The following is a 21,024-nucleotide window of genomic DNA, read 5'->3' on the forward strand; positions in this document are numbered from 1 at the left end:
ACTCCTTCTCTCTTCTTCTCTTATGTTCCACGTTTCTGCCCCATACAGTGCTGTTGGCACAATCACTCCTTCATACAGTCTCCTCTTCGCATCCATTCCCAAATGTCTATTTCTCATTACACTCTTTAAACCACCAAGGCATTTACTCGCTTCTCTCAATCTACATTCTACCTCCACCTTCACTCCACCTTTTCCTGCTACACTTGCACCCAAGTATCTAAAACTATCCACTTCCTCCAGTCGCTCTCCCTTAATGTTCACTTCCAGTCTACTGCCACTTTCACCCCTTGTACATCTCATCACCTTACTTTTACCCACATTTATCTTTAGCTTTCTTCTATCACATACTCTCCCAAACTCTGCCACCAGCTTCCTCAATCCCTCCTCTGACCCTGCCACAAGCGCAGTGTCGTCTGCAAACAACAGCTGGCTCACCTCCCACTTTTCTCCATTTTCTTTAACCATCTCCAATCCCTGACTCACTACCCTAGCATTCACCTCTCGCACCACCCCATCCATGTATAAGTTGAACAGCCAGGGCGACATAACGCATCCTTGACGAAGTCCCACCTTTACTTCAAACCACTCACTCTCTCCATTTCTAATCCTAACACATGCTCTACTACTCACATAAAAACTCTTGACAGCTCCCAGAAGCTTTCCTCCTATCCCATAAATCTGCATAACCTCCCACAGTGCCTTTCTGTCTACCCTATCATAAGCCTTTTCCAGATCCATAAAAGCCCAAAAAACATCCTTCCCCTTTCCTATAGCTTTCTCACATATCTGTCTTACCACAAAGATCTGATCTACACAACCTCTACCCGTCCTAAATCCACACTGTTCCTCACCAATTACTCCTTCTGTTCCTCTCCTAATCCTCTCAATTAAGATTCTCCCATAAGCCTTCCCTACTACACTCAACAGGCTAATCCCTCTGAAATTACTACATTCACACTTGTCCCCTTTTCCCTTGTAAAGAGGAACTATACAGGCACTACTCCAGTCCTCCGGTACTCTACCCTCTCTCCAGCAAACATTAATAACAAGCAGCCAATATCCGACATGAATATGTGTGACTGATATTTTGAGGCAGCCTGAAGGGATTTCTCGTCTTCTCTATTTTCTGCATGAGGGGACAGAGAGGGGGATTGCTGACTAAATGAAGTGGCCTTACTGTATATATACTGTCTTGTTGCATTGCCTCTGACCCAGGGCAGTGGGCAAGAGACAGGGATGACCCTTCATCAACAAAAGGGAAAGGGTGGTGGATGGAAGTGGGTATATGCCTTTTCACTTGCCTACCCCCCCTTATATGAGTGAAAAAGCCCTTGGTATATAGATATATTAGATAGATCTGCATCTTGAGAACTATGTTAAAATAGTGAGGTTTTGAGTCCACTCATCCACCTACAGTATCATGAGGAAGTTTGAAGAAGAAAAAGTGTCATGGCTACTCTCCACAGAATGGTGTTAGGTTATTGGTAAACCAGTTGTAAAAACAATTTATTAATTCAATACATTAAAAGTAAAATATATGTACACAATACCCACCAGGTACCAATGACAAGTACCTCCCAGTGATGGTCCTGTGAGATAAGGCATCTAAGAGAATCATCTTTCAAAACCCATCAGCATCCTTTCCTCCATATGAAGAAAACCCCAAATGGCTGGCACTCAGTCTTCAAATCTTGCTCAAGATCTTTATCAACTTTGACTACTCCTGCTCCATACACACACAAACTTTTTACATGAGGAGAACTGACAACCAGCAACTGCTCCCCTCCTCCTGCTAGATGGTGACAGAAGCTGACCCACACTAATACAACAATGACAGTCCACAGTCTCTTTCCTGAGAGATCTATGGGAGGACCCAAGGACCAGTGCTGGCTGCTGTGGAGTTGTGTCAGTGAAACTTGAGGGAATAGTTATCATTACAATACCCACTAGCAATATTCTTTCCAGAGCACTTTATGGACATTTTATCATATATATACATATATATATATATATATATTGCTGCTCTTTGATATAGATAGAAAATAATTTATCTACAAATATATATGAGCTAATGTGCACAACAGCACCTGTTCACCCTACTGTATTTACAAACCCTTCTATTAAGGCCCATACACATGATCAAGCATTGCCCAATGGGCACTTGCTAAATGCCCATCACTCAGACAAATTAGCCAGGCAAATGACTGGATTGCTCATGCCTGTACTTCACCAGACAATGCCTGGCACCTGGGGTTTTGCTGCTGACCATCCCTAGCTGCTGACCCCCATGTGTGACTGTTGCCAACCACCACCTGTGTGTGCGACAACACACAACATTCGCCCGGTAGATGGACAATGCTCGATTGTGTGTGCAGGCCTTTAGTGCTTTAGAGAAAAGTGAGGTCAACTTAAATGAGAAAAAAAAAAAAAAAAAAAAAAAAAAAAAAAAAAAAAATATATATATATATATATATATATATATATATAAAATATATATATAAAGAGAGGGGTAAAGAAATTGCATAAAGAAAAAATAATCATATAAAAAATACATTGGATAATTTGGATTAAATGATTGTTACAAAAGTTTCTCAAACAAGATATATTTAACCCCTGTGGTAGGCAGCAATGCCTCTGTGGACCCTTTCATAAATTTCTCTGGGGAGAAATATTGAATGTTGTTTACTGTGGGATTGCAGGGCTGTATAAAGAGGAGAGAAGCAGTTGCCAGCTGTCAGATCCCTTTATGTGTAAAGATGGAAGACAAACAATGGATTTTGAGAGGTTTTGGGCTCAGAGTCCAAGTGCAGGCCCTTCATACCCTAATGAAAAAAGAAAGGAGGAAAACTGAAAAGAAAAATATGGGGAAAATGAGAGACAGGCAGCAACTCTTCAACATCCTTACCTCTACCTGGAAGTGTTACCATAGGGTTGCTGACACTTGATCTCTGGACTGGGCTCATGTTCTCTGTCAACTTTGTTGCCTCTGACTTTACCCATAAGGAAAGCTGACAAATGAAAACTGTTCCCATACTCCTACCACTATAAGTTAGTGATACAGACATAATCCCACACTTATACAATGCAGTCCAACATTTCTTCTCAAATTTGTGGTGGAGTCTGAGCACTCCTATCACCTACTGTGGTGCTGCAATCAAGGCAACACTTATTACCAGGTGTCAATCAACAAATTTAAAAATTTGTCTTGAGTTTCATAAAGTGGAATATCTGCAGCCCCACAGTGGCTGGAATGGTCTGTGGAACTCCCACAGATCTCTCTGGGAAGAAACTTTAGAATGTTGTCTGTGGTGTATCAATATGGGACCATCTCTATGTCACCTGCTCAAAGTGGTAGGGAGAGGAGAACAGTTGCCGATTGTTAGCTCGCCATGTGTGAAAAAGTGTAAGAATTACAATTGAAGAAGATAGAAAGATATCCTGGGCCCGATGTGGAGATCAAGTATGATCCCCTCAGGGCTGCATTTCTTGATGAAGGTGAGGTTTGCAGGTTTTGAAAATGGGCAGCTTTGCTGTTCATCTTGCTGGACCATCACATGCAAGCACCCATCATTGGTTCCATAACAAGGTATATGATTCTTTTTAACATCACAAACCCCCACCTCTCAGAGGAGGCTAGGATGGTGCCTCCTTATGAAGTCCTATCTGAAGCAGGTAATTCAATGTAGTATGTGCTTATTTAGTTTGCTTGGCATGCAAGGTTTAAACTGCCTCCACTCCTGACCTCTACCACAAGTAGAGGTCAGCAAGGGGGAAACCTTTGGTATATGTTTTACCTAGTTGTATTTACCCAGTTGTATTTTGCGGGAAGGGGAGCTACGTTTGTGGTGTCCTGCCTTTGTATCTCACAGTGTCTAGTTTGCTCTTAATCTCATGAATCGTTTCTGTGCACACTATTTCATTGTCCAGTTTGTTCCAAGTGTCCACTCTTCTGTAGCTATGTTTTTGATTTTCTTTCCATGTCCTCTTGTGCTTCTCTTGTCCCAGTTTAACAAGTCCTCTCTATCGAGTATTTCTGTGCCCTTCATGATTCTGTAGATGGTCAGTAGGTCACCTCTCTCTCTTCTTTGCTCCAAAGTCGGTAACTCCAGTTTAGCCAATCTCTCCTCGTATGACAAGTTTGCAAGTACAGGTGCCATTTTTATTGCTGTCCTCTGGATTCTTTCTATTTTCTTTATATTCTTTTTGGTACTGGGTGACCACAATGTCGCCGCATATTCTAGTCTAGGCCTTATCAGTGTGACCAATATTTTTTTAATCATTTCTTTGTTCAAATATGTAAATGCCACTTTTATTGATCTTTGCAAGTTGTAGGATTCTCCGACAACTTTGTTTATCTGTTTATCATAGGACAAGTTGTTTGAGATAATTACACTCAAATCTTTTTCGGATCTCTCCTTCTTTACCTCCTTGGTTACAATTTTATATTGTCCTGATATTCTGTTTTTGCTTTTTCCAAACTCCATTATGCTACACTTGTTAATATTGAAGTCTACTTCCCATTTCTGACTCCAGTTCCATGTATGTATAAAGGGTCAGGAACTAGAGGAACCAGAGAGCTTTGGGTGTTTGGGGTCATATGTGACAATGAATGGAAGAGTAAAGGAGACAAGTAAATGTCTGGGGGGAATGAAGTGTTAGAACAAACATATATTTGGGGATGAATGCAAATAGATTATATGAGGGAGAGAGAAACAGAAAGGAAGAGACTAAATTTGTTTGAAATGAAGTGTCTGAAAGATATGGTAGCTGTTATAGGGATAGCCAAAATGAGAAATGTGGAGGTGAAAAGAGACCTGTCAGATAGTGTAGGTAAAAGAATGCTTAGTGGGTTTGGACATGAAAGGAATGAGTAAGAAAAGACTAACAAAAGCAGTGTGGAAAGCAGAAATGGATACAGTGAACATGAGGGGCAGACTAAAAATGAGGTGGATGGAGTAAAGGGAACACTGGATGTAACAGGAATATATATTGAACAGGGAAGAGAGACTGCAAAACAGAGAAGTGGATGGAAAGTGGTTGTGAATGGATGAAGAAATGATGCAGCCTGAAGGGATATTCATATCTGCTCCATAATTTTTTCAAGGAAATCAATTAATCTGTCGCCCCTGGTTTCCCTAGTGGCCTCCAGGAAACTGGCAGAAGCCTCAAAGTGGGGCCATAAGTCACTTAGAGAAGTGATAGTGTTATTGTCTGGAGATTTCAAGTGAATGAGAAAGGGAGGTTTCCTATAATGAAACAATGAGGGTAAACTAGCTCTGGCTGTTGGGCCCTGCTGTAGAGGTGCTGTGTCTTGCTGCAATGCTTTTGACCGGAGTGGTGTGGCAGGGACAAGGATAACCTTTCATCTACGAGGTGCAATAGTGGGAGGGGCAATGAATTGCTTCTGTTTGGGTGAGATGGATGTAAGATGGGTGTGTGCTCTGCCTTGGCCACCCTCTTATAAAGGGGAAAAGGTCTTTTGGTATGTAATGTTAACATGCTAGAGACCAATCATGGGTATCTGCATGTGATGCTCCTGAGCAATGGATGTCTGAAAATTGTCATTTGTCCTTAAATCCTCCCAGTAACCTTGTCTCCAAGTGAGGGGTTGGCACATGATATCTTAATTAGGCCCATGTTAATCTATCAGCTTAAGCTATTTTTCCTCCACTTTTTCATATAGAGCTGACAACCAGCAACTACTCTCTTCATCCTACCAGCCAATGACAGAAACAGACCTGCACTAATACAACAAAGACAACAGTCCAGCATTCTTCCTGGGAGAGCCTGAGGACTATTGCTGACTGCAGTGTAGTTGTGGGTTTAGAGAAAGTGAAATATGAGACAACACTTATCATTATTACAACAATTATATAGCTGTCAGTCTTCTTCTGGTTGTAAATTATCTTTCTGCTGTAATTTTTTCCTCTTGTCTTCATCAATGATATATTGGAGCAAATCATTGATACCTTCAAACTCTGTTCTTCCTTGCGGTGGATCATTCTTGGGGATCCTTGGTAAGATATTGCCAGCCTTGGTCCGGAACTCTTTCAGCTGAAATTGACAATCATGCAGAAATATGAAAATCACATGGTTATATCTCCTTAAACCTAAAGCCTACAGTTTAAATGAATGGTACAAACATTTGAGACATGTCAATCAGTCATTTAATTTGTTGCCCTAGGTCTCTTTTGCAGTACACACACACCTTCCAGGTAAATACACTGTAGTGTGCCTCTCCAAAAGATACGTGAATGCAGTTCCTTAGAGAACCAAATTTTTCTATTCATATTTTTGTGCCTTCTCATACAGCACAAACATTTCATAAGCCCATATCCATATTTGGGATCATCAGATGCAGTACTGTAAACCTTTTAGATTGTTTGTGTACCTAGAGAAATAGACATTTGGGAATGGATGCTAAGAGGAGATTGTATGAAGGAATGATTGTGCCAACAACACTGTATGGGGCAGAAACATGGAACATAAAAGAGGAAGAGAGAAGGAGCTTGAATGTGTTTGAGATGTGGTGTCTGAAAAGTATGATAGGGGTTACTAGGCTGGATAGATTGAGAAATAAGGAGGTGAGGAGGAGAATGGTGGTGGAAAAGGAATTGGGAGATAGGGTTGAATGAATATTGGGATGGTTTGGACACATGGAAAGAATGAGTGAAGACTAGTAAAAGAGGTGTGGAAGGCAAAGGTGGAAGGAGTGAACATGAGGGGTCAGCCTAGGATGAGATGGATGGATGAGGTGAAAGGGGCTTTGGGAAAGAGGGGAATGTCTGTTGAGGAAGGACGGGATAAGACAGAAGACAGGGGTGAATGGAGAATGGTTGAATATGGATGATGCTGTGATGCATAAGGTGGAATGGGTTGAGGATGGGGGGTGAGGGAGTATGTGTGTGAAAAAATTTGATGCAGCCCGAAGGGATTTCTCCCTGTCTTCTCCTTTTCTGCATGAGGGGATAGGGGGGGGGGGTCACCTATCTAATGAAGCGGCCTTGCTGTGGATGTGCTGTGTCTTGTGACACTGCTTCTGACCCAGGGCAGTGGGTGAGATGCAGAGATGATCCGTCATCCAGGAGGTGCCAAGATAAGAGGGAGGGAAGAGGGTGGAGGGGAGTGGAGTGTGTTAGGGATGGAATGGGTGGGAGTGGCTTTTATGCCTTTGTTTTTTGGCTACTTCCCTTACAAGGGGGAAAAAAGCCCTTGGTATATGTATGTACCTACTATGATGGACTTGCTATCCCTATGCTTCAGAAAAAACATCTAAAAGAGATAAATATCATAAGACTAAGTAGAAAAATTGTCAGGTTTCGCCAGATTCCAGTCTCACAGTATTCTAAGGGTAAGCAGAATGGTGGAGCTTCTTTTTCTTACATTCTCCCCTTTTCTCTATGTATCAGGCACTTGCAAGTGCTGTCCTGCAAGATGGGCATCAAAAAAGAATAATTTTGCTACTGACCATCTTCTAAACTCATCAACATCCTCACATTTGGGACAAGTTAGATGAGAAAGTGGTGTGTGCAAAAACAATACATGAATTTAAAAACAGTTTAGACAAAATGAGATATGAAGACGGGACACCACGAGCATAGGTCCTTGTGTAAAATACAACTAGGTAGGTAAATACACACACATGAACCACAGGCGGGAATGGACGGCTAGAAATGAGGTCTGATGTACAGTGCTTTTTTTGGTAAATTTGAAGGAAACACCTAGCTTGTATTTACATTTGGGAAAGAGAGCTGTGTTTATTGAGTGGCTAAAATGATAAAATAGAGTAAATTCAACATTATTGTTAAATACACAAAATGGAGAATGATGAAGGAGAAAGATGAAAAAGTGAACCAATGAAGAGAAGATTGGATGTAAGCGGAATGGAATCACCACTGGGGGTCACACCTAAGAAATCTTGCATGATTGAAACCCTGATATCAACTGAAAGGTTAGATAATAATGTATTTTCAGGGTTTATACTAGGTAGAGATTAAAAATTTGACAGAGAATCTAGGTATAAACATGTCCTCAGAAATCAGGAGATTGCAGAACTGAGGAACTAATGTATCTGAATGCTGAATACAGGGCAATGTACAGAGAGGTGAACTAATTAAAAAGAGCTAATGCCAAGACTAACAGTGAGCTTAATGATCTAAAAAAGGAAATGAACATGGTCAGAAGTGAAAACGAAAGAATGAAGATAAAAACAAAAATGAGGCTTTGAAAAATGATGGGAAAGAACAAATACAAGCAATGACCAAGAAAGTTGGAGAAACAATTAAAGAGACAGATCTCCAAGAAATAAAAAATCAATGGAAAGTGGAACAAGGAAATAAGAAAAATAACTTTCAAAGAAATAGTACAGCAACAAGTGGAAGAAAATGCTAAAGAAACAGTAATTAAAGTAATTAAGGAAAAAGAGAATTGGGTCAGAGACACAGTGGATAAAAAAAAGTGCATAGTAGTTTATGGTATTAAAGAAAAACATAATGTACCTAGATACCAAAGAGAAAAAGAAGAGAAAGAAATTGCAAAAGAAATTCTGAAAGAGATACAAGAGGAGGGACAAGTAATGGACAAAGAAATAGAAGTACATAGGATGGGACAATATTTTAATGAAAAAATATAGACCACTAAAAATCAAACTAAGGTCTCAAATGATAGCAGAAGTACTATCAAAAACAGCAAAGCTGGCAAATAGTGAAAATTACAAAAATGTATGGAAAAAAGAAATGAGTGATGAGGAAAAAGATAGGGAAAAGACACTAAGAAATGAAGCAAATGAAAAAAAAAAAAAAAAAAAAAAAAAAAAAAGAAAGAACAGAGACAGAAAAGAATGATTTCTTTTATATATTTTTTTTATTTGGGGAGTACTAGACCTGAGGCTGAGAAAATGGTATGATAATAATAATAATAATAAAAAAAAGGAAACATAATAAACAAAAAAGGAGCAAGGAAAAAATTAAAAATAACATATACCAACATATATGGCGTGATTTCAGTATTAAACAAATTAAATGACTATCTGGCATGATAATAATAATAATAATAATAAAAAAAAGGAAACATAAACAAAAAAAGGAGCAAGGAAAAAATTAAAAATAACATACACCAATATATATGGTGTGATTTCATTATTAAACAAATTAAATGACTATCTGGCAGTAGAGAAACCAGACATAATGGGAATGATAGAGACAAAATTAAAAGGTCCATTACCACCTAATACTCTGTGGGACAAGGTTTATACAACCATTGGATGAAAAATAGAAGGGAGAAACAGGGTGGTGTCATGTTTTTGACAAAGATAACAGAAGGGAAAAATAATGTGGAACTGATTATGATAGAAGTTGAAAACAGTGACATGTAAAGTAGAAATTTTGTAGTAATATATGTGCCCCTAAAAACACAGTCTTGGACAGAGAGTGATCATTCCAAAATGTTGGAGACACAAAGCATGAACTGAATTATTGAAAGGAGGAAACATAGTAATTATGTGTGACTTTAACTCAAAAGAAATATGTTAGGAAGAAATGACAGTGAAAGGTGGAGAAGACCTTGGGGAAATATACTACTGGATATGACCAATGAATACACAATGACTCAATGGGTAAAGGAAAATACCAGATATAGAAACAATGAAGAACCACTGAGACTAGATTTATTATTTACATCAGAGCCTAAAATTGTGGATAAAATGGAATAGAACACACAGTGAATGCCAGAACTATACACGAATTAGAAAATAAACTGGATGTGGAGAGATACGAAAACAGGTCACTACGAGCATAGCTCCCGTCCCGTAAAATACAACTAGGTAAATACACCAATTGTGAAGAGTGACCCCATACTAATAGAGTTTGAAATAAAAGAACAAATTTATTTGAGAAGAAATGAGAAACATAGAAAAGGAAGATTAATGTACAACAAAACGGATTTTGAGAAACTCAGAAAATTCTCTCAAAATATAAACTGGGAAAACTTCTTAAATGAAGAAACAAAAGATGGAAGAGAAATGGAACATATTAAAAGAAATTTATAAAGAGGGACAAATATGTACCAAAGCACAAGCAAGAAAGGGTTTACATTAAGTGCTGGTACAACAAAAAATGTCGTAAGGCTAAAGATAAAAGAAACAAAGCTTGGAAAAAATGGAGAAAAGAAAGAAAAAAAAAGAGTAAGTGGCAAATATATATCAAACTAAGAAATGAATATGTAAAAATACATAGGGAAGAAAATAGAAACTATGAAAAAGACATAATAGAAGAATGCAAGGACCAACCTAAACTATTCTACAGGTATGTGAATTGTAAATCAAAAGATAAACAAGAAATAGTGAAACTGTGTCAAGGGAATGATGAATATATAGATGTAGAAATGGCTGAATTTATGAACAAACACTTTAATTCTATTTTCACAATTGAAAGTGCACAAAATTGGGATAAAGAACAGAAAGACTCCCCCCTCCATCCCATAAAAGAAATAACTGTGACACAGAAGGAAATAAGGAGCCACATAATAAACCTTGATGTCAGAAAATCACACGGTCTGGATGGAATTACAGATTGGATATTAAAAGAATGTATAGATGAACTAATGGACAAAATATATAAGATAATTGATTACTCACTCAAAGAAGGAAAGGTACCACAAGATTGGAAAAATGAAAATATTGTACCAATAAAGGAGGGGACAAGGAAAATCCAACTATAGACTGGTCTCCCTTACAAGCACAATAGCAAAAATATGTGAAAAAGTTATCAAAAGTAGGTGGATTCAACATCTGGAAGAAAATAATATACAGAATCCAAAACAATTTTATGTTAGACACGGAAGATCACGTGCCACTAACTTGATTTACTTTTACTCGAGGCTATTAGAAATAATGTGAGAAAGGGACAGATGGACTGATTGTGCTTTCCTAGATTTACAAAAAACATTTGATAAAGTAGCAGACAAAAAGCTACTGAGAAAAATTGAAATAATAGGTGGTGTACAAGGAAAGTTATTGAAATGAATGGAAGATTTCTTGAATGGGAGAAAAATGAGGGTGGTACTTAGAGACAAATATTTGATCTGGGAAGAAATGATAAGTGGAGTCCCACAAGGTTCTGTATTGGCTCCAATAATGTTTGCCATATATATAAATGACATGGATGAAGGTTGTTATATGAACTTCTTTGCAGATGATGCAAAACTACTAAAGAAAGTACAGAGGAAGACTGTGAATCACTACAGAGAGACCTGGATAAAGTCTGGGAATGGAGTCAAAAGTGGGAAGTGAACTTCAACATCAAGAAATGTAGTATAATGGAGTTTGGAAAAAGTAAAAATAGAATATCAGGGCAATATAAAATTGGTACAAAGGAAGTAAAAAAAAGTTAGCTTGGAAAGGGACCTAGGAGTAATTATCAGCAAAGACATGTCACCAGACAAGCATATCAACAAAATAGTTGGAGAAACCTTCAATTTACTAAGATCAATGAAAGTGGCCTTTGACTACTTGGATGAGGAAATGGTAAAGAAAATATTAGTCACACTGATAAGACCAAGATTGGAGTATGCTGTGACACTATGGACACCCAGTACAAAAAAGAATATAAAGAAATTAGAAAGAATCCAAAGAGCAACAACAAAAATACTAACACTCTCTAAATTGACATACGAACAAAAATTATCCAAACTGGAACTACCAACCCTGGAACAAAGAAGAGAAAGAGGAGATCTACTGGCCATTTACAGAATTATGAAAGGGATGGAAGTCCTCGACAGAGAAGATTTATTAAAGTGGGATAAAAGAAAAACAAGAGGACATGAAAAGAAACTCAAAAAGGATAGTTATAGAAGAGATCTGAAAAAGAATAGTTTCCCACACAGAGTGGTAGATATCTGGAACAAATTGGATGAGGCAACAGTGTGTGCAAAAACTATACAAGAATTTAAGAACAAACTACATGCTGAAAGATACAAAGATGGGTCAATACGAACATAGCTCTCTTCCCATATAATACAACTAGGTAAACACTTCTATCTGGGGGTGCATCCCTGAGGGGTTAACACTTGGTCTCTGGACCAAGGCCCACAATCTCTATCAACTTCAACAGCATTTTCTATACATTCTTATGTATGGAGAGCTAAAAACTGGTGACTGCTCTCCTCTTCCCTATTAAGACAGCAGGGCAGGACTCACAGTACTGTAATGGATTTAAATTGGACAAATTTAACTTTAAAAAGGAAATAGGCAAGAACTGGTTTACCAATACAGTGGTCAACAAATGTAATAGACTTAGTAAACATGTAGTGAGCACTGAAATGATTGATTGTTTTAAGAGAACATTTGATAACTTTATGGATAGGGATGATAGGTAGTATTGGACATGGGACCACCTAGCATAAGCCTTTTGGTCTCTTGCATTCTTCTAAATTCTTATGTTCTTATGTACTCTAAGCTAGTAACATTAATATGATACTGACAAGTCCCAAAGGTCATTGCCAGCCACTGTGGGCCTGCAGACTTCCAGTGAAACTTAAGATAGTTATTATTACCATTACTAGTCATTATCATCATTATTATTTCTCATTATCATCCATGAGGAGCTAAGATGGGAGGGAAGAAAGGGTGGTGGATGGGAGTGGAATGGGTGGGAGTGGGTATATGCCTTTTGAGTACCTCTCTGGTAAGGGGAAAAAAGCTCTTGGTATGTGGATAGATAGATCATTATTATAATTTGTTAAATTAAATTTCAGTTTTCTCTTCCAACAAAGAGAAAAAAAAAAAAAAAAAAATGCTACATTACTCCTAAAAGAAAATATGTTTAGAATATTGGATCTGCTTTTCTGAAAAAGCATATGGCTTGTGATAACAAGGCTGAGGAATATAATTGGGGAAAGCAGATTAATAAAGATGATACAAAGGTCTTAGAATGCATGGTAACAGTAGAAAGATATTGGAACTAAAAGAATACATAAGGATAACTGTCTGGAGCCTCACTGACAGGAAATTTGCATCCCTACAGCAGCTGGCAATAGTCCTCAGGTGGGATCTTTATCATAAGAAACAGTAGATTATTGTCAAAGCTGTATAATAATTGTTCCCTTGAAGTTCACTGTCTGGAAACCTACAGCCTGACAGTAACTGTCAATGGTCTTCAACTATAAGTTAGCTGGAGTGTAGAGTTTCTCCACAACACTACACACCATACAAGCACTCCATGCACCTTGACATTTCACTTACGTCCCTGACATCCATGAGCTTCCATATTAGAGTGCAGAATACTGCAAACCCTGACACAGCATAAAGTGTTCCCCATCCAAGAGCTCTCATGGCCAGAGCACCCCCTGCTTCATGTAGTTCCCGAGTTCCCATGAGACCTTTGTTGAACATGTTTGGATCTTTCTTCTTGGCCATGCCCAGAGTCATTCCAAATCCTCCAAGCATTGATATTCCTGTTACTCCAGTCAGGAATGCTGCAGCTGAAAATGAAAGAATCTTACTTATTCAAAGCACATAATAAAGAACAGAAAATATACCATAGATAAGTGGTGATATGAAAATACAGGGTTGACCAGGAATCTTGATTTACCAAGGTCATATGCTCAAAAAACAAAAGCAATCTGATGCAAATTATGTTGATTTTTGAATGCTAACAGAGGCCAATGACAGGTAGCAACAAGTGGTGGTCCTGTGAGATGGACATTGGAATGAATTATCCCCTTACTGCCTGTCTTAAAAAATTCATCATCATCCTCACCTCTATTTGAAGGTGGAGCCCTTTAGATATGAAGAAATAGTTTTCCATACATATGTATGAATATCTGGAATAACTTAGTTGATATAACCCAAGCTGGAACAATACATGAATTCAAATCTAAATATGATAATTAGAAATTAAAGATATAAACCAAGTTGGAACCATATGTGAATTTGAAGCTTGGTATGATAAATTGGAGAGTAGAAGGCAGTACCCCACAATTATTGCTCCTTTTCTGTACTGTATGCTACAATTAGATAAATACATAATTGGTGTGGTCATGAAATTTAAATAGGGAGTTAGCCAACATTACTGGGTCCGGAAAAGACCATAACTCACTCAAGGAAAATATAGTGTGTTGGGGCTGATTCCATGACATAAGCTTACAAGACAAAACCTCACACCCTTAATGAAAAAAATTACAAAAGCTCACAAGTCAAGATCATGGTGTTGTTTCATTTGGATGCTCCACTTTTTCGGCGGTACCAAACAGATGCTTCCCACATGGACACTTTTAAAAAAAAACTGTGCTAAAAACAAATATTATTTATTAACCATTTTGGTATGATGACACCTATGTAGGCATCATGAGGCATGAGTGGGTACACAGGGATGCTGATGTCAGTGTCTTGATTATATGTTTTTTTTTGTAGTTGTACACGAGTTACCTCTGGATTCTGTGAACTGGTTTGATCGTGTTTTCTGTGTTTAGTATTACTCAGAGTATAAGAGAATGAGTAATACAGCAGTGACTTTATATTCTATAATGCAAGTAGTGTGAAGCAAATTACACATGGCAGCCAATGCTGTAAGCAAGAATTTGAGTCATACTGAAGTGGTTAATTAGGGTCTATTCTCATTACAATTTTGTATCTATACTAGTGTTGCCATGATGAGATGATGAGTGAATATGACCTAAACTTTTTCATTCTCATATCTTTATAATTTGAATAGATCCAGGGGCATCTGCAGGAATTTTTGTAGGGGGAGGAGGGGAATATATCATACATATGTGATTAATGGTATTGGGTCATATCAATATACTCACTTGAAATAGGCCATATAGGCATATAAGTACATTATCTACATGAGTTACATTTTGACTTTCATCAATCCTACATTGATACAGTACAATTCCTTTTATCTGACCTTGGTGGGACCTACCCTAGATCGGATGTTTGGAAAAGTCGGATATTTGGATGTACACTAAAAAAAATAAGTAAATAAACAAAAAACTCATTGGTTTGAGACATTTTCACTTATTTATGGTATAATAAAGCATAATAAACAACACAGCAGAGTTGAGGAGAAATAACCACCAAAGGCCAAACGTAAACAAATGCTGAAATGCCCGCAAAAATAACAGCTGACCTGAGCGCCATGAGTTGGCAGTGGTGATAGCAACAACTAAACAATCACTTGACAGTTGGATGTTTGGACAAATTCAACTTTTATCTGACTTGGGACATTGAAGAAAAAAGTTGGATGTTTGGACTAGTCGGTTGTTTGAGGGTCGAATAATAGGAATTTTACTGTACTGTATATTATAACTTATTAATTAATGAAATTATATGTCTATTTGAGATGCTGTGGGCCACTGCATCAGATTTGAGTGAATATTTCCAATCTATAATTATGTATTTGTACTGTATCGTGTGTACGTACAATATGAAAAGTAATTTAATAAAACAAATATAAAAAGGTGTGAGCTTTTGTCTTCTTCCATTAAGGGTGTATGTATGTATGATATAAAAAATATTTTAATAAAGAAAATATAAAAATCTGTGACCTTTTGTCATTTTTCCAACAAGGGTGAGCTTATGTCTTGTGAGCTTATGTTCATGCACCATTGGGGCCAGTAAGCAGGTACAAAATATTCCAATCTCTTGAAGTTCATTGCTTTTTCATTTTCCTAATCTCATCAGGTCATCACATATTACTTGATGACATCTAATTGAATTTGGTTTTGTGTTATGATAGATTACAATTGCATATAAATTTATTTGATTACAATAATTGTTCCTTGTGATAAGCAATAATCTACATATATATATATATATATACATATATATATATATATATATGTGTGTGTGTGTATATATACATATGCATATTCACATGGCTGCACTAATTTTACTGGTTATTTCTTACTTGTAATGAGTATTCTATGCCTAGAATAAAGTCAGTCTTTCCTTACCCATCTTAACCTGATCTAACCTAAGCTAACATAGGCTGATCAATCTAACCTACCCCTGAATCCTAACCAGGGTTACAGCTCTTGAGCCCCCACCTAATCTTCCTCCCAGGCCCCCATTTTTTTTTTCATATGAGATGATAATGAGATGTATGGTTATTCATGTTCTGCTCTGCTTGATCAAACATACAGATAAGAACTATGGGGTTCTTTAGCTGTTTTGGCTGTGGCTCCTGCATGAAGACAAGCAGCAACTTAGTTTGAATATATGGAATATGTGCTAAAAATAATAGATATCTTTTATGAATACTGAAGCTGATACAGGGCTTCATTTCTTGTTTTTAACATTTACTAATGATTAATATATTCGATATTGTGAACTTATTATTTTACCTCACATTTTCTCTACTATTCTAATATCATTACTCCAATCATTTCAATATTCTCTAAAACACTATAATATCCTGATTCATTCAACTGACAATTCTTCACCAATTTTTTTATACCTTGTTAGACTCAACTACCTTCTGCTGCTTCAGTATCTTATAACTTAACAGGCTTGTTCAAATTTCAATCAGTTTTCACCAAGTTCTCTCTTACAAAAGACTTGTGGCCCCCAGGAAGCCAGCCACAGACACTGTCTTAAAAAATCATTCAGTGATAGTACTGCTCCTTGACAGACCTCATACATTTTTTATGTTCTCAATAGGTGGCTATACTGTGATAGTTTGCACTTTCTACTGGCTAAGAAGTTTGCCATTTGTCATTATTGTGAATATCAGTTTCTAGTTTTTTTTTTTACAAGATGTGTTTAGAGACTGTCCAATCACCATACATTTTCTGAACCTTATCTTCTTGTTTCACTTTTCACAACAGTTGGGTACATTTCCATGATGTCAGTTTCTACAGATCACATAGTGAATCTGCTGTTTTGATGGTTGGTATTATATAGTATTAACAACTGCTTCTACTCTTCTTTTCTTTTTAATCTTTAAAGGGTCTTAACTACCCTCAATTCATTTGACTTTATAGCACTAACATATACATCTAATCTATACAATTAATAATTACAAAACATTTTAATGAATTGTTCTCATTTCCTTTCTATTTTTCACAAAATTATATGTATGCTTTATATCTGTTATTTTTACAGGTTCAATCAATCAATCAATCCATTGCCTCGTGTCTCTTGCAGGAGACCCCTGGCTTGACTCACAAGTCACTCAGCAAAATTATTTTGTGTTGTTGCCTAAGCAGGGTAAGAGTAGAACAGTGTTTTCTGTGTGGTGGTTGCATCCACAGCAATTAAAGTCACAGCCCAAGTCTATTCTATATTAGTAGTGTGTCAATGCAGATTAATGACCTGAACACAATTATGCCATTGTGGTTCTTACTATCTTCAGAGAGCTTTTTCAGCTGGGTTGATGTCTTGGGGTGTCTAGTGGAATATGGAATTTGGGAGTTTGTCAAGGAATACTTGTTTTGTGAAGTGAATGTATACTTTTTTGTATGTATGTTGTGGTACAAGGGGCATGTTTTGTAGACATTTGAATGTTATGTTACTGAGATTATTATTATCATTATTATTTTCATCCATTAACTTTTTTGTTCAGTGGATTGTGCTTGTGTGACATGGTGTGAGAGGGATGGGAGGGTTTGAGGGCTCAAGTGAAGAACTATGTGCTGGTCATTTTCATGTGCTCCTCTGTGGGAAGGATTTTGGTTTTTTGAGTGTAGATGTTTTACTAGGGTTGCTTTAATATAGTTAGCTACTATTCTTAATGCTTTATTTCATGCTGTCTGTTGGATTGGATATCTCTACAGGATGTTTTTGTACATTCAATCAATCTGTTGCCCCAGCTCTCTCTTGTAGAAGTCCTGTGGTTTCCAAGAAGCCAGCAATGGCTACTGGACAGGTCCATAAGTTAAAATAATTGAATAAAATTTACTTCAAAATCGCTGTCACAAACAAGTTATGTCAATTACATGTCACAAAACAATTAGGTCACTGTGCACACCAGTACTTTGCTACAGTAAAATTCCTTTTATCTAACCTTGGTGGGACCTACCCTAGATCAGATGTTTGGACATACACTATAAAAAAAAAAAAAAAAAAAAAAAAAAATTGGTTTGAGATTCATTTATTTATGGTTCAATAAGGCATAATAAACAACACAGCAAAGTGGAAGAGAAATGATGAAATAACATAAACAAACACTAAAATATCCACGAAAATAACAGCTAACCTGAGCACGAGTCGGTAGTGGTGATAATAATAACTAAACAATCACTCGATGGTCAGATGTTTGGACAAATTCAATTTTTATCTAACTTGGGACACTGAAGAAAAAAGTCAGATGTTTGGACTAGTTGGGTATTCGAAGGTCGGGCAAAAGAAATTTTACTGCATTCATATACACATTACACTGGTAGCTGAGACCAATCATGGCTAACTGATAGGTAACCCTTGGTTAAGTACTTAAAATAACCTACTAAATAGGTTTGCTACTAATGAGTGTGCAAGGTATGTCACTTATGTGAGACATTTTCTCATAAAAGAAAGAAAAGAAATTCTTATTATTGATCTAATGTTATGAGCTTGCTGGCCAACTCAGCCCATCAGGTGCTTGAGACTACATTTTTGCTTTGATAGATGTGGAGGTCAAAGAAATTAAAGTATGATAAAAAAAAATAAATAAAAAAAGGAAGACAGACAAATGGAGTTAGTCCTGGTAGGCTGAGGTGGTGGGTTGACTTGGCTGAGTAGATGGGCCAAGTTCATAATGGGCTGAGTTGACCCTACATCATAGTATGATGTCTAGAATAGATCTCCTAATAACATAATAAATTTGACCAAACTAATGACCTACATCTCATTTAAATAAAAAAAATTACATGCACTGATCTAATAAGTAAAATTGTGGAAATCTTGTAAGACAATATTATCATCTTAGACAAGAGCACCAATACAATTAAAGAAGAGCATTGGTCATCTAACAAACATAAAAAGAACTGTGGGTGAAACACAATCCTTATGAAAATGTCGCTTTTATGCTACATGGACAAAATAAATAAGTAAAAAATAAAACAAAATAAAAAAATTAATAAATCAATAAACTGCCTGATCTGCCCAAAACTGGAATATGCAGCAATGGTATGGTTACCTCTCAGTGTAGGATATTAGCAAGACTGAGAGAATACAGACAGCATCAACCAATTTGGTTCCTAACCTTACAGATGCATAGTAAAAAGAGAGATTAATGGTAGTGGGCTTGCCACCAACAAAATAATAAGGGAGGTAGAGGTGACATGATAAAAGTGAAATAATTTAAAAGGTAAAACTGACATCTCTTGGTTTGGGATGAATAATAGTCATAAAGTCATAGTAACAGTTTCTTCCAAACAGATGCATATATTGGAATATTTCATATGACGTGTCCTGAAATAAAATCAGAACTGAATTCAAAACTAGATATAATAATTGGAGAAAAGTATAGGACACCACACCTGTCTCGCCTTTCCTGTGCATTACAATTATGTATTAACAGTAATAGCAAAGTTGTTTGTTAATCTTAGACATGATACATAAACAAGAGCTTACCTTTGTATTTAAATTTTTCATCCTTTTCAGTGGTATTCTGAGACTTGATTTCCTCCTCCATATCTACTAAAGGCAAAGTCAATTTCAAAGTACGAATACTATACTTGCATCGTCTGCCTGTAACGTGATGTAAACATTGTGTTCAGATCCGTCAATTTTGACTTCAGTCTATTTTTAAGAAAATGTTTCATGGAGGCATTTCTCGGCAATAAACCCAAGCAAACGGACGATGTCTGACAAAACACGTAGAACTTGGTTGGACGAGCTATATGAATTTTTTTACGCGTTGTTGGGAGATATTGATGATATTTCTTGTAAAGCCTCTAGTGATTAGTATTTTTCAGCGTTTAAAGCCGGTTTCACACTAGAGTGATATGTTGTACGCTATTCGAAAACAAACACCAGGAAATATATTAAAGCTTCCACTCAGAAGTGGCGTGACATGTCGCATGTGCCACCTGCGACCTGCATGCCACCCCGGGATTGGACTTGCCCGTTTTTTCAATGTGCGACTTGCCACTTCGGACTGTGCGCCAAATTTTAATGAAGCTTTCACATCAAAACTTTTCATTATCCTGGATAATATAAAAATGTTAATTTATAATAACAAAATATACAATAATAGGACATTTTTTGGTGTATGGCGTATATAGAGTAGTTAAGTGTCTAAACAGATTTCCGCAAACACACTTGACAGCACTAACTCGGTCGACCAATGAATGAAGCTTTGGACGAGAGGAACGCGCTGAGACTTTGAAGAGACAGTACAACTTGTGCGTATTCTCGTGCACAACTATGTCTCTTCAACACAGTAAACCATTTAACATAATATTTGTAGAAGCTGTAGAGAAATACAAATGTCTGCATGACACAGCATCACCTCAGTACATCTCGAAGGATGAACACGACAAAGAATGGAACTGAATGTCAGAGACTTTTCCACTAGTATGTACCCAGAATTTGTTATATATAAAATTCTATGGTCGGGTGAAAACTATAAATTGACCATATATATATATATATATATATATATATATATATATATATATATATATATATATATATATACAAGCCCACCGGCTGCGCCGGCCCCGCTACGCCGGGGGGCTTGGCCTGCGGCGCTGCGCCGTAGGCGCGGGCGCGGCGCGCCCAGGGCGACGCCCCATTTTTTTTTTTTTTTTTTAGGAAAATAGAATGTCAAAATCATATTGCTTTTTATTTCTTGTCAACATCTAGCTGTTCTCGCAAGTCATCTACATAGGCGACTTGTGCTGGTGTTAAATTTCCGTTCAAAACATCCTTTTTATTTATTTATTTATTTATTTTTAATTCTTTTTTTCCTTTAAGTAATAACTTTTTTTTTTACTTGCTTTTCTTGTTTCAAAACTTTGCGAATTGTTAAAGCTTTTGCTTTGGCCTCTCTCCGTTCCTTTCTAGCCTCCTCCTTCTTCATTCGTTCTTCTTCTTCTTCTTCT

The 21,024-nt window shown here is 37.0% G+C and overlaps 1 protein-coding gene across 2 annotated transcripts in view; it reads right to left on the reverse strand.

Annotated features, from left to right (window-relative positions):
- Window positions 1–1,493: 1,493 nt before the first annotated feature.
- LOC143024978 (transmembrane protein 242) overlaps window positions 1,494–21,024 on the reverse strand; it is a 39,265-nt gene continuing 19,734 nt past the window's right edge. Inside the window, exons 1-3 of one of the 2 annotated variants that reach the window (XM_076184522.1) lie at window positions 19,550–20,025; window positions 13,238–13,476; window positions 1,494–6,054 (exon numbers count right to left, since the gene is read on the reverse strand). In XM_076184522.1, coding sequence (XP_076040637.1) covers window positions 5,881–6,054; window positions 13,238–13,476; window positions 19,550–19,610 — 474 coding nt within the window. In that variant the 5' untranslated portion in view covers window positions 19,611–20,025 and the 3' untranslated portion in view covers window positions 1,494–5,880. Of the gene's footprint in view, window positions 6,055–13,237; window positions 13,477–19,549; window positions 20,026–21,024 lie in introns of those variants that run through there. The other variant, XM_076184521.1, reaches the window with a different exon arrangement.

The sequence above is a fragment of the Oratosquilla oratoria genome, chromosome 4, assembly GCF_046742065.1.
Source record: "Oratosquilla oratoria isolate Oo_2021 chromosome 4, ASM4674206v1, whole genome shotgun sequence".
NCBI classification, from domain to species: Eukaryota; Metazoa; Arthropoda; class Malacostraca; order Stomatopoda; family Squillidae; genus Oratosquilla; species Oratosquilla oratoria.